Here is a 14984-nt window from a genome sequence, read left to right on the forward strand (position 1 = left end):
CCCTAAAGAAAGGCTGGTATATGATTCAAAAGACAACAACCAGAGCCTGTTGCTCCTTACAGGAAAGTCTAATTGGAATCCACACAATCAAAAAGGAAACCTTATAAACCCAACATTGCTTCCCACCCCCACTCCCAGCAGCCACCTCACTTCCGGGGATTTTTCAGTGAACTTGGTAAGCTCTCATGTACTCCTGAGGAACTCATTCTCTGAGCTCTGGATTCCTGCTTTGGGTGAGAAGACTGTATTTCCCCAAGGCCCACTCTGAAACTGTTAGGAATTTATTAATTCTTGTCTTTTGAGATATCTGTGGATACCTGTTTCTTTATCTGCCAGAGGTCCTGGAGCATAGGTAGGAGCAGAGGGGATGGGAAATGCTATAAAATGGGAGAGCACTTCTATGTATGTGCACACATGTGTGTGCTTGTATACACAGTCATAGACACCCACCACAAATATGCTTATACTCACAGACATACACTTCACAGACACATTGACCTTCTAGTCTGACATAGGATCCATTTCAGATACATCTACCAATCTACACCTGCACCATGCATGCACACACATACACACTCACAGACACACTTAGAGATACATATAGACACTCACCATAGACACACATGCAATCTTTGTATATACCTACATCACATGGACACAGATAGGCATACTATGGATGGAAATGTACAAAGTGCAGGTGCATAACCTCAAGTATATTACCATAAATTCACATGACTTCAGGCATAGGCATACATCTACTCACACATATACACCAGAGACATAATCAGAGACATACACACTCACAGAAACACATGCCACAGACACACTGAGACACACATGGAGAAACAGACCACAGAGACACTCATGTGGGCATATTCTAAGATGCTCAGACAACCTGTACACACACACACTCACCAAACACACTACAAATACTGAGACAAATACACAAATACAAGGCATATGTCTTTAAACATACCAGCATGATACACATATACACACAAACACAGTATAAAATCCTTAAGCCCATATATTTATAAAATACATACTTAAATGTACAATGTACATCTACAAACCTATTGGGACAATCATAGAGAAACACCACACACGTACCCACCATATACTACATACTCAAACTGAACACACCTGTACACATGTGCACACTCTCACATACACACACCTCATGCACACACACACACACATGAACACACTCAGACAATAGGCACAAACATAAAGCTGTCTTCACAGATAACCAGGTGCTTGTGTGCTGCTGTTTCATAATCACTGGATTCAGAACTATGGTAAAGGTTGTATGGATTTCACCTTGTGAATACTTTTGTCCCCAAATAATTTTTCTCAGGGTGTCTGTGAGGAGATGACCTATGAAGAAATCCAGGAACACTATCCTGAAGAATTTGCATTACGGGACCAAGATAAATATCGCTACCGCTATCCCAAGGGAGAGGTAAGGTTTGGAAGTATTGCCTGACTCCTAGAACTCCTCCCAGTATCTTCATTCCAACAGCCAAAATTCCATAGTTCCCTGGACAGCTTTAGAAGCAGAGTAAAGCATATTTTGTAGCAGCTCCCATCCCACAACGCACATGATAATCTGGCTCTTGGCTGTCTCTGCTTCATGGCTATTGGCAACGGATTCCTCTTTTATTAAAGCTAAAATAATTGCCTCCTTATTTCCCACCTGCTTTCAGAGGGGCTTCATCCTAGATTTTGTCTCTGGTATCTTTTCACTAAAGACACCTGAAGTAGTTTAACATACTCCTGTCATTTTATTGCCAAGTTGCCTAAAGATACAGTCTCTCTGGACAGTGAGTTAGAGTCCCAAGGGACAATGTCTAATAGTTAAACCAGATTCTTTGCCACCACATGAACCAGACCATCAGTTCCCTAATTCCCATATCAGGTGGATCCTCATCACTTTCAACCCAGCAGCTTCATTTAGCCAGTTCCACAACTTAAAGTATTTATTAGTCATACTCCATTTTTGATATACATTCCTGGGAACAATTATCAGAAAAGCAGGACACCAGGGAAGGTAAAACAATAGACATCCTGTGTTACAAAGTTCACACTTTCATCCTCATCCTCAGAAATGACATTATAAAGTCAGTCTGAGTTTGCCTTTATTTTCCCTTATATATTTTGAGGCTATGTTATTACAGGCATACAAATTTAAAGCAATTATATCTTCTTAATGAATTGCATATTTTATTATGAATAATAGTATTTTCCCCAAATAAAGTTTTTTTGCCTCAAAGTGTATTTTATCTAATATTAGTGTGTGTGTGTGTGTGTGTGTGTGTGTGTGTGTGTGTTTACTGGTTAGTATTTGCCTAGTTCATCTTTATTCATTTACTTTCAATTTCTCTGGGTATTTTTGTTTTATGTCTCTTGTAAACAGCATATAACCGCTTTTTTAGAAGCCTTATTTATTTTATTTTAGAGATATAGAGATCGTGAGCAGGGGGAGGGGCAGAAGGAGAGGGAAAGAGCGAGGAAAAGAAGAAGACTCCCCACTGATCATTGAGACAAACACAGGGCTCAACCCCATGAACCAGAGACCATGAACTGAGCCAAAATCAAGTCAAATGCCAAACTGACTGAGCCACCCAGGCGCCCCAGCTTTTGTTGTTTTTAATACAACCTGCAAATATATGTCTTTTGAATGGTAATTCTGATACATTTACTTTTATTGTAATTACTGATTTAATTGAGCTTATTTCTATTCTTTTATTTGAGATCTTTTCTTTTTACCTGAGCCTTTATGCTTAGTTTATATTTCTCTTTTTCTCCCTTCTTTAGAATTCTGCTCCTGAGATTTTACACCTATATTTAAGTTATATAATGTTTCATTCTTTTTTAATTTTTTTAATTTAAATTCAATTTAATGAGGAGGGGAAAGATGGCGGAGGAGTAGGGGACCCTATTTCAACTGGTCCCCGGAATTGAGCTGGATAACTACCAGACCACTCTGAGCACCCACGAAACCAGCCTGAGATGTAAGAAGATCGGGATCTCTACAAACAGAATATCGCAGGCAGTTGGTTTTGATGTAGGAAGCGGAGAGCCGTGATCCTGTGGGCAGATATCGGAGGATAAACGGCGGCGGGAGGGTGCCTGGACGTGGGGATCCTACACCTCCGGTGAGTGACAGCCTCGCGCGCTGCGGACGGGGCACAGACTCGCAGACCGGTAGCGTCGGGAAAGAACTTTAGGGCAGCCCCCGGGGTGGAAAACCGGACCGGCGGGGTCGCGCACACGCAACTGCAGCACCCCCCCATAGAAACCAGAGCGACGGTAGCGCGCACGTGAACTGCAGCCCCCCCTCCCCCCCCCCCCCGGACAGAAACCGGAGCGACGGTCGCGCGCACACGAACTGCAGCCTCCGAGACGGAAACCTGGTGCGCCGGGGTCGTGCCAGTGAACTGCAACCCCCGGGGGTGGAAACCCCAAGCGGCGGAGTCGCGCGCAGGCGAATTGGGAGCGGCTGGCGGTTTTAGAAGCACAAAGGGCAGACACGTGCCCTGACCTGGAGGCAGGACTGGGAGCGCTGCGGAGGGGCGCACAACCCAGGTCGCTGCAGTTTATAGCAGCACCGACAGAAACGGAGACAGTGTGGCCTGGAGAGCTCACTGAAGAACAGACTGAGGTCTCTCTGCTCTGAGGCAGAGGGTTGGAAACGTTCTCTTCTGCTCTGACTCGCGGAAGAGACGTGGAAAGCCACCAGGGAAAGGCGCCAGAGAACAAAAGCCTCAAAAACGGATTCCCACTGAGCCCATCCCCCACCACAGGGGTGTAGGGCAACTCCGCCAAAACAGGGTTGCCTGAGTAACAGCGCGGCAGGCCCCTCCCACAGAAGACAGGCTGGGAAAACAAGAGGCCAGCAACCCTAAGGTCCCAAGAAAACAGGTGCATCTTGCTTGGGTTCTGGTCAATAATTTGGACTCTCTACATTCCCTCAAACACCCATCAACAAAATGACTAGGAGGAGGAGCCCCCAAAATAGAAAAGACTCAGAGATTATGACTTATGCTGCAGATTTACAAATGGATGCAAATATAACCAAGATGTCAGAGATGAAATTCAGGCTAGCAATTGTGAAGACAATGGCTAGAATGGAGAAATCAATTAATGGCAACATAGAGTCTCTAAGGGCAGAAATAAAAGGGGAATTGGCAGAACTTAAAAATGCTATCAATGAGATCCAATCCAATCTAGATACTCTAACAGCTAGGGTAACTGAGACAGAAGAGAGAAGAAGCGATCTGGAAGACAGTATAATAGATAAAAAGGGAAAAGAGGAGGCCCGGGAAAAACAACTCAGAATCCATGAAAATAGAATCAGAGAAATAAGTGACACCATGAAGCATTCCAGTGTCAGAATCATTGGAATCCCGGACGGAGTGGAGAGAGAGGGCTAGAAGATGTATTTGAGCAAATCGTAGCTGAGAACTTCCCTAATCTGGGGAATGAAACAAACATTCGTGTCCTAGAGGCAGAGAGGACCCCTCCTAAGATCAAGGACAACAGGCCAACACCCCGGCATGTAATAGTAAAACTTGCAAATCTTAGAACCAAGGAAACCATCTTAAGGGCAGTTAGGGGGAAGAGATTCCTTACATACAGAGGGAGGAACATCAGAATAACGTCAGACCTATCCACAGAGACCTGGCAAGCCAGAAAGGCCTGGCAAGACATATTCAGGGTACTAAATGAGAAGAACATGCAGCCAAGAATACTTTATCTGGCAAGGCTTTCATTTAGAATGGATGGAGAGATGCAGAGCTTCCACGACCGGCAGAAGTTGAAAGAATATGTGACCACTAAGCCGGCCCTGCAAGAAATATTAAGGGGGGTTCTATAAAAGGAGAAAGACCCCAAGAGTGATCTACAACAAAAATTTACAGGGACAATCTATAAAAACAACGTCTTCACAGGCAACATGATGACAATTAATTCATATCTTTCAATAATCACTCTCAACGTGAATGGCCTAAACGTTCCCATAAAACGGCACAGGGTTGCAGATTGGATAAAAAGACAGGACCCATCCATATGCTGTCTACAAGAGACTCATTTTGAACCTAAAGATACATCCAGACTGAAAGTGAAGGGATGGAGATCTATCTTCCATGCCAGTGGACCTCAAAAGAAAGCTGGGGTAGCAATTCTTATATCAGACAAATTAGATTTTAAACTGAAGTCTGTAATAAGAGACACAGAAGGACACTATATCATTCTTAAAGGGTCTATCCAAGAAGAAGATCTAACAATTGTAAATATCTATGCCCCCAACATGGGAGCAGCCACCTACATAAGCCAACTGTTAACCAAAATAAAGAGTCATATTGTTAACAATACGTTAATTGTAGGAGACCTCAATACTCCACTCTCAGCAATGGACAGATCATCTAAGCAGAAAATCAACAAAGAAACAAGAGCTTTGAATGATACATTGGACCAGATGGACGTCATAGATATTTACAGAACATTCCACCCTAAAACAACAGAATACTCATTCTTCTCGAGCGCACATGGAACTTTCTCCAGAATAGACCATATACTGGGTCACAAATCAGGTCTCAACCGATACCAAAAGATTGAGATTATTCCCTGCATATTCTCAGACCACAATGCTCTAAAACTGGAACTCAATCACAAGAAAAAATTTGGCAAAAATTCAAACACTTGGAAGCTAAAGACCACTCTGCTCAACAATGTTTGGGTCAACCAAGAAATCAAAGAAGAACTTAAACAATTCATGGAAATCAATGAGAACAAAAACACATCGGTCCAAAACCTATGGGATACTGCAAAGGCGGTCCTAAGGGGGAAATACATAACCATCCAAGCCTCACTCAAAAAAATAGAAAAATCCCGAATTCACCAACTAACTCTACACCTTAAAGAACTAGAGAAAAAGCAACAAAGGACGCCTAAGCCACGCATTAGAAGAGAAATAATTAAAATTAGAGCAGAAATCAATGAATTAGAAACCAGAAACACAGTAGATCAGATCAATGAAACTAGAAGTTGGTTCTTTGAAAGAATTAATAAGATCGATAAACCACTGGCCAGACTTATCCAAAAGAAGAGAGAAAGGACCCAAATTAATAAAATGATGAATGAAAGGGGAGAGATCACGACTAACACCAAGGAAATAGAAACAATTATTAGAAATTATTATCAACAACTATATGCCAATAAACTGAGCAATCTGGATGAAATGGAGGCCTTCCTGGAAACCTATAAGCTGCCAAGACTGAAACAGGAAGAAATTGACAACCTGAATAGGCCAATAACCAGTAACGAGATTGAATCAGTGATCCAAAACCTCCCCCAAAACAAGAGTCCAGGGCCTGATGGATTCCCCGGGGAATTCTACCAAACATTCAAAGAAGAAATAATACCTATTCTCCTGAAGCTGTTTCAAAAAATAGAAACAGAAGGAAAACTTCCAAACTCATTCTATGAGGCCAGCATTACCTTGATCCCCAAACCAGGCAAAGACCCCATCAAAAAGGAGAATTTCAGACCAATATCCCTGATGTATATGGATTCCAAAATCCTCGACAAAATCCTAGCTAATAGGATCCAACAATACATTAAAAGGATCATCCACCACGACCAAGTGGGATTTGTCCCCGGGATGCAAGAGTGGTTCAACATTCGCAAATCAATCAATGTGATAGAACACATTAATAAGAGGAGGTAGAAGAACCATATGGTCCTCTCAATTGATGCAGAAAAAGCATTTGACAAAATACAACATCCTTTCCTGATTAAAACTCTCCAGAGTATAGGGATAGAGGGAACATTCCTCAAGCTCATAAAATCCATCTATGAAAAACCCACAGCGAATATCATCCTCAATGGGGAAAAGCTGAGAGCCTTTCCCTTAAGATCAGGAACACGTCAAGGGTGCCCACTCTCACCACTGCTGTTCAACATAGTACTAGAAGCCCTAGCAACAGCAATCAGACAACAAAAAGAAATAAAAGGTATTCAAATTGGCAAAGAAGAAGTCAAACTCTCTCTTTTCGCAGACAACATGATACTTTATGTGGAAAACCCAAAAGACTCCACCCCCAAATTACTAGAACTCATCCAGGAATTCAGTAATGTGGCAGGATACAAAATCAATGCACAGAAATCAGTTGCTTTCTTATACACTAACAATGTAACTGTAGAAAGAGAAATTAAAGAAACGATTCCATTTGCAATAGCACCAAAAACCATAAGATACCTCGGAATAAACCTAACCAAAGAGGTAAAGGATCTATACTCTAGGAACTACAAAACACTCATGAAAGAAATGGAAGAAGACACACAAAGATGGAAAAATATTCCATGCTCATGGATCGGAAGAATAAACATTGTTAAAATGTCTATGCTACCCAGAGCAATCTATACCTTCAATGCCATCCCGATCAAAATTCCAATGACATTTTTCAAAGTGCTGGAACAAACAATCCTAAAATTTGTATGGAATCAGAAAAGACCCCGAATCGCCAAGGAGATGTTGAAAAAGAAAAACAAAGCTGGGGGCATCACGTTGCCCGATTTCAAGCTATATTACAAATCAGGGATCACCAAGACAGCATGGTACTGGCACAAAAACAGACATACAGACCAATGGAACAGAATAGATAGCCCAGATATGGACCCTCAACTCTATGGTCAAATAATCTTTGACAAAGCAGGAAAAAACATGCAATGGAAAAAAGACAGTCTCTTCAATAAATGGTGCTGGGAAAATTGAACAGCCACATGCAGAAGAATGAAACTCGACCATTCTCTAACACCACTCACAAAGATAAACTCAAAGTAGATGAAAGACCTCAATGTGAGACAGGAATCCATCAAAATCCTAAAGGAGAACATAGGAAGTAACCTCTTTGACATCGGCCACAGCAACTTCTTTCAAGATACATCTCCAAAAGCTAGTGAAACAAAAGCAAAAATGAACTTTTGGGACTTCATCAAGATCAAAAGCTTCTGCACAGCAAAGGAAACAGTCAACAAAACAAAGAGGCAACCCACAGAATGGGAGAAGATATTTGCAAATGACACTACAGATAAAGGGCTGGTATCCAAGATCTATAAAGAACTTCTCAAACTCAACACCCAAAAAACAAATAATCAAGTCAAAAAGTGGGTAGAAGAGATGAACAGACACTTCTCTGAAGAAGACATACAAATGGCTAACAGACACATGAAAAAATGTTCATCATCATTAGCCATCAGGGAAATCCAAATGAAAAGCACCCTGAGATACCACCTTACACCAGTTAGAATGGCCAAAATGGACAGGGCAAGAAACAACAAATGTTGGAGAGGTTGTGGAGAAAGGGGAACCCTCTTACACTGTTGGTGGGAATGCACGTTGGTACAGCCACTTTGGAAAACAGTGTGGAGGTGCCTCAAAAATTTAAAAATAGAGCTACCCTATGACCCAGCAATTGCACTCCTGGGTATTTACCCCAAAGACACAGATGTAGTGAAAAGAAGGGCCATATGCACCCCAATGTTCATAGCAGCAATGTCCGCAATAGCCAAACTGTGGAAAGAGCCGAGATGCCCTTCAACAGATGAATGGATAAAGAAGATGTGGTCCATATATACAATGGAATATTACTCAGCCATCAGGAAGGATGAATACCCAACTTTTACATCAACATGGATGGTACTGGAGGAGATTATGCTAGGCGAAATAAGTCAAGCAGAGAAAGTCAATTATCATACAGTTTCACTTATTTGTGGAACATAAGGAATAACATGGAGGACATTAGGAGAAGGAAGGGGAAAATGGGGGGGGGAATTGGAGGGAGAGATGAACCATGAGAGACTATGGATCTGAGAAACAAACAGGGTTCTAGAGGGGAGGGGGGAGGGGGTATTGGTTAGCCCGGTGATGGGTATTAAGGAGGGCACGTACTGTATGGAGCACTGGGTGTTATACGAAAACAATGGATCGTGGATCACTACATCAAAAACTAATGATGTATTGTATGGTGACTAACATAATAAAATTAAAAACTACAAAAAAAATAAAATAAATTCAATTTAATTAATATGTACCACATTATCAGTTTCAGAGGTAGAATTCAGTGATTCATCAGTTGCATACAACACCCAGTGCTCATTACTTCAAGCGACCTCTTAAAGCCCATCACCCAGTTACCCCATCCCCCCACCCACTTGCCCTCCAGCAGCCTTCAGTTTATTTTCTATAGTTAAGAGTCTCTTATGGTTTGCCTCCCTCTCTGTTTCCTCTTATTTTATTTTTCCTTCCCTTCCCCTATGTTCATCTGTTTTGTTTCTTTAATTCTACATATGAATTAAATAATATAGTATTTGTCATTCTTTGACTGACTTATTTTGCTCAGCATAATACCCTCTAGTTCCATCCACATCATTGCAAATGGCAAGATTTCATTTTTTGATGGCTGAGTAATATTCCATTGTATATACCACATCTTCTTTATCCATTCATCTGTTGAAGGACATTTGGGCTCTTTCCATATTTTGGCAACTGTGGACATTGCTGCTATAAACATTGGGGTGCATGAGCCCCTTTGAATCACTATCTTTGTATCTTTGGATAAATACCTCAGAGTGCAATTGCTGTGTCACAGGGTAACTCTGTTTTTAACATTTTGAGGAATCTCCATACTGTTTTCCAGAGTGGCTACACCAGTTTCCATTTCCACCAAAAGTGTAAGAGGATTCTCCTTCCTCCACATCCTCACCAACATCTGTTGACTCCTCAGTTGTTAATTTTAGCCATTCTGACCAGTGTGAGGTGCTATCTCATTGTGGGTTTGATTTGTCTACCTGATGGCTGTGACGTGGGGCATTTTTTCATGTGTCTGTTAGCTGTTTCTAAGTCTTCTTTGGAGAAATGTCTCTTCATGTCTTCTGCCCATTTCTTGACTGGATTTTTTGGTTTTTTGGAAGTTGAGTTTGATAAGTTCTTTAGAGATTTTGGATATTAGCCCTTTATCTGATAAGACATTTGCCAATATCTTCTCTGATTCCATAGGCTCCCTTTAGTTTTGTTGACTGTTTCTTTTGCTGTACAAAATCTTTTCATGTTGATGAAATCCCAATAGTTCATTTTTGCTTTTGTTTCCTTTGCTTTGGAGACATGTCTAGCAAGAAATTGCTATGGCCAAGGTCAAAGAGGTTGCAGTCTGTGTTCCCCTCTAGGATTTTGATGGGTTCTTGTCTCACATTTAGGTATTTCATTCATTTGGAATTGATTTTTCTATATGGTGTAAGAAAATGGTCCAGGTTCATTCTTCTGCATGGGGCTATCCAGTTTTTCCCAACACCATTTTTTGAAGAGACTGTCTTTTTTCCATTGGATATTCTTTCCTGCATTGTCAAAGATTAGTTGACCATAGAGTTGGGGGCCCATTTCTGGGGTCTCTCTTCTGTTCTTTTGATCTATGTGTCTGTTTTTGTGCCAGTACCATACTGTCCTGATGATTACAGCTTTGTAATACAGCTTGAAGTCCAGAATAGTGATGCCACGAGCATTGGTTTTGTTTTGCAACATTCCTTTGGCTATTCAGGGCCTTTTCTGGTTCCATACAAATTTCAGGATTGTTTGTTCCAGCTCTGTAAAAAATGCTGATGGTATTCTGATAGGGATTGCACTGAACGTGTAAATTGCTTTGGGTAGCATAGACATTTTAACAATATTTTTCTTACAATCCATGAGTATGGATGTTTTTTCCATTTCTTTGTGTCTTCCTCAATTTCTTCTGTAAGTATTCTACTGTTTTCAGATTAAAGATATTTACTTCTTTGATTAGGTTTATTCCAGGTATCTTATTTTTTTTTGTTGTTGCAATCATAATTGGAATCAATTCCTTGATTTCCCTTTCTGCAGCTTCATTGTTAGTGCATAGAAATGCAACTGACTTCTGTGCTTTGAGTTTATATCCTACCACTTTGCTGAATTCCTGTATCAGTTCTAGCAATTTTTGGGAGGGGAGACTATTTTGGGTTTTCTACATAGAGTATCATGTTGACTGCAAAGAGTGAAAGTTTGACTTCTTCTTTGCTGATTTGGATGCATTTTATTTCTTTTTGTTGGCTGATTGCTGAGGCTAGGACTTCCAGTACAATGTTGAACAATAGTGGTGAGAGTGGACATCCCTGCCTTGTTCCTGACCTTAGGAGAAAATATCTGTTTTTCCCCATTGAGAATGATATTCACTGTGGGATTTTCATACACAGCTTTTATGATATTGAGGTATGTTTCTTCCTTCCCTACACTGTGGAGAGTTTTTGACAAGAAAGATGCTTTCTCTGCATCTATTGAGAGGATCATATTGTTCTTGTCCTTTCTCTTGTTAATGTGGTGTATCACATTGATTGATTTGCAGATGTTGAACCACACTTAAAGCCCAGGAATAAATCCCACCTGGTCGTGGTGAATAATCTGTTTAATGTACTGTTAGATCCTATTAGCTGGAATCTTGATGAGAATTTTGGCATGCATGTTCATCAGGGATATTAGTCTCTAATTCTCCTTTTGAGTGGGGTCTTTGTCTGGTTTGGGGATCCAAGTAATCCTGGCAACATAAAACGAATTTGGAAGTTTTCCTTTTGTTTCTATTTTTTGAAAGAGCTTCAGAAGAATAGATATAAATTCTTTAAATGTTTCATAGAATTCCCTTGGGAAGCCATCTGGAGCTGGACTCTTGTTTTGTGGAATATTTTTGATTACTGCTTCAATTTCTTTGCTGGTTATGAGTTTGTTTAAATTTCCTATTTCTTCCTGGTTCAGTTTTGGTACTTTATATGTATCTAGGAATGCAACCATTTCTTCCAAATTGCCTAATTTGTTGGCATATAGTTGCTCATAATATGTTCTTAAAATTGTCTATATTTCTTTGGGGTTGGCTGTGATCTCTCCTCTTACATTTATGATTTTATTTATTTGGGTCCTTTCTCTTTTCTATTTGATAAGTCTGGCTAGATGTTTATCAATCTTATTAATTCTATCAAAGAACCAGCTCCTAGTTTCATTGATCTGTTCTGTTTGGCTTTTTTTCTATTTCTCTATCACTGATTTCTGCTCTAATTTTATTAATTCTCATCTCCAGCTTGATTTAGGCTTTATTTGCTGTTCTTCTTCCAGCTCCACTAGGGGTAAAGTTAACTTCTTTCTTTGAGACTTTTCTTGCCTCTTGAGAAAGGCATGTATTAATATGTAATTCCCTCTTCTGCCTGCCTTTGCTGCATCCCAAAGGTTTTATTTCTTATATATTTTTTAAATTTTATTTTATTTTATTATGTTATATTAGTCACCAAACTATCATTAGTTTTTGATGTAGTAATCCATGATTCATTGCTTTCATATAACACCCAGGGCTCCATGCAGTACGTGTCCTCCTTAATTCCCATCACCGGGCTAACACATCACCCCACCCCCTCCCCTCTAAAACACTCAGTTTGTTTCTCAGAGTCCATAGTCTCTAATGGTTCGTCTCCCCCTCCGATTTCCCACCTTCATTTTTCGCTTCCTTCTCCTAATGTCTTCCATGCTATTCCTTATGTTCCACAAATAAGTGAAACCATATGATAATTGACTTCCTCTGCTTAACTTATTTCACTTAGCATAATCTCCTCCAGTCACATCCATGTTGATGTAAAAGTTGGGTATTCATCCTTCCTGATGGCTGAGTAATATTCCATTGTATATATGGACCACATCTTCTTTATCCATTCATCTGTTAAAGGGCATCTCGGCTCTTTCCACAGTTTGGCTATTGCGGACATTCTGCTGTGAACATTGGGGTGCATATGGCCCTTCTTTTCACTACATCTGTGTCTTTGGGGTAAATACCCAGGAGTGCAATTGCTGGGTCATAAGGTAGCTCTATTTTTAATTTTTTGAGGCACCTCCACACTGTTTTCCAAAGTGGCTATACCAGCTTACATTCCCACCAACAGTGTAAGAGGGTTCCCCTTTCTCCACAACCTCTCCAACATTTGTTGTTTCTTGCCCTGTCCATTTTGGCCATTCTAACTGGTGTAAGGTGGTATCTCAATGTGATTTTGATTTGAATTTCCCTGATGGCTAATGATGATGAACATTTTTTCATGTGTCTGTTAGCCATTTGTATGTCTTCTTCGGAGAAGTGTCTGTTCATATCTTCTGCCCATTTTTTGACTTAATTATTTGTTTTTTGGGTGTTGAGTTTGAGAAGTTCTTTATAGATGTTGGATACCAGCCCTTTATCTGCAGTGTCATTTGCAAATATCTTCTCCCATTCTGTGGGTTGCCTCTTTGTTTTGTTGACTGTTTCCTTTGCTGTGCATAAACTTTTTATCTTGATGAAGTCCCAAAAGTTCATTTTTGCTTTTGTTTCACTAGCTTTTGGAGATGTATCTTGAAAGAAGTTGCTGTGACCAATGTCAAAGAGGTTATTGCCTATGTTCTCTAGGATTTTGTTGGATTCCTGTCTCACATTGAGGTCTTTCATCCATTTTGACTTTATCTTTGTGTATGGTGTTAGAGAATGGTCGAGTTTCATTCTTCTGCATGTGGCTGTTCAATTTTCCCAGCACCATTTATTGAAGAGACTGTCTTTTTTCCATTGCATATTTTTTCCTGCTTTGTCAAAGATTATTTGACCATAGAGTTGAGGGTCCATATCTGGGCTCTCTATTCTGTTCCATTGGTATATATGTCTGTTTTTGTGCCACTACCATGCTGTCTTGGTGATCACAGCTTTGTAATATAGCTTGAAATCGGGCAACGTGATGCCCCCAGCTTTGTTTTTCTTTTTCAACATTTCCTTGGCGATTCGGGGTCTTTTCTGATTCCACACAAATTTTAGGACTGTTTGGTCCAGCACTTTGAAAAATGTCATTGGAATTTTGATCGGGATGGCATTGAAGGTATAGATTGCTCTGGGTAGCATAGACGTTTTAACAATGTTTATTCTTCCAATCCATGAGCATAGAATGTTTTTCCATCTTTTTATGTCTTCTTCAATTTCTCTCATGAGTATTCTGTAGTTTCTAGAGTATAGATCCTTTACCTATTTGGTTAGGTTTATTCCGAAGTATCTTATGGTTTTTGGTGCTATTGCAAATGGAATCGTTTCTTTAATTTCTCTTTCTACAGTTACGTTGTTAGTGTATAAGAAAGCAACTGATTTCTGTGCATTGATTTTGTATCCTGCCACATTACTGAATTGCTGGATGAGTTCTAGTAATTTGGGGGTGGAGTCTTTTGGGTTTTCCACATAAAGTATCATTTCGTCTGCGAAAAGAGAGAGTTTGACTTCTTCTTTGCCAATTTGAATACCTTTGTTTCATTTTGTTGTCTGATTGCTGTTGCTAGGACTTCTAGTACTATGTTGAACAATAGTGGCGAGAGTGGGCATCCTTGATGTGTTCCTGATCTTAAGGGAAAGGCTCTCAGCTTTTCCCCATTGAGGATGATATTCGCTGTGGGTTTTTCATAGATGGATTTTATGAACCTGAAGAATGTTTCCTCTATCCCTATACTCTGAGGAGTTTTAATCAGGAAAGGATGCTGTATTTTGTCAAATACTTTTTCTGCATCAATTGAGAGGACCATATGGCTCTTCTCTCTCCTCTTATTAATGTGTTCTATCACATTGATTGATTTGCGAATGTTGAACCACCCTGGCATCCTGAGGATAAATCCCACGTAGTCATTGTGGATAATCCTTTTGATGTATTGTTGGATCCTATTAGTTAGGATTTTGTTGAGGATTTGGAATCCATATTCATCAGGTCTGAAATTCTCCTTTTTGATGGGGTCTTTGCCTGGTTTGGGGATTAAGGTAATGCTGGCCTCATAGAATGAGTCTGGAAGCTTTCCTTCTGTTTCTATTTTTTGAAACAGCTTCAGGAGAATAGGTATTATTTCTTCTTTGAATGTTTGGTGGAATTCCCTAGGGAATCCATCAGGC

At 40.2% G+C, this 14984-nt stretch overlaps 1 protein-coding gene across 6 annotated transcripts in view; it reads left to right on the plus strand.

The window, feature by feature from the left end:
* The window catches only part of PFKFB1 (6-phosphofructo-2-kinase/fructose-2,6-biphosphatase 1), a 114988-nt gene that overhangs the window by 88070 nt on the left and 11934 nt on the right, over positions 1–14984 (plus strand). For 5 of the 6 annotated variants that reach the window (XM_078065096.1, XM_078065098.1, XM_078065094.1 and 2 more), the window contains one exon: positions 1358–1462. In XM_078065096.1, coding sequence (XP_077921222.1) covers positions 1358–1462 — 105 coding nt within the window. Of the gene's footprint in view, positions 1–1357; positions 1463–2458; positions 2631–14984 lie in introns of those variants that run through there. The other variant, XM_078065099.1, reaches the window with a different exon arrangement.

Source organism: Halichoerus grypus, chromosome X, assembly GCF_964656455.1.
Source record: "Halichoerus grypus chromosome X, mHalGry1.hap1.1, whole genome shotgun sequence".
Taxonomy (NCBI): Eukaryota; Metazoa; Chordata; class Mammalia; order Carnivora; family Phocidae; genus Halichoerus; species Halichoerus grypus.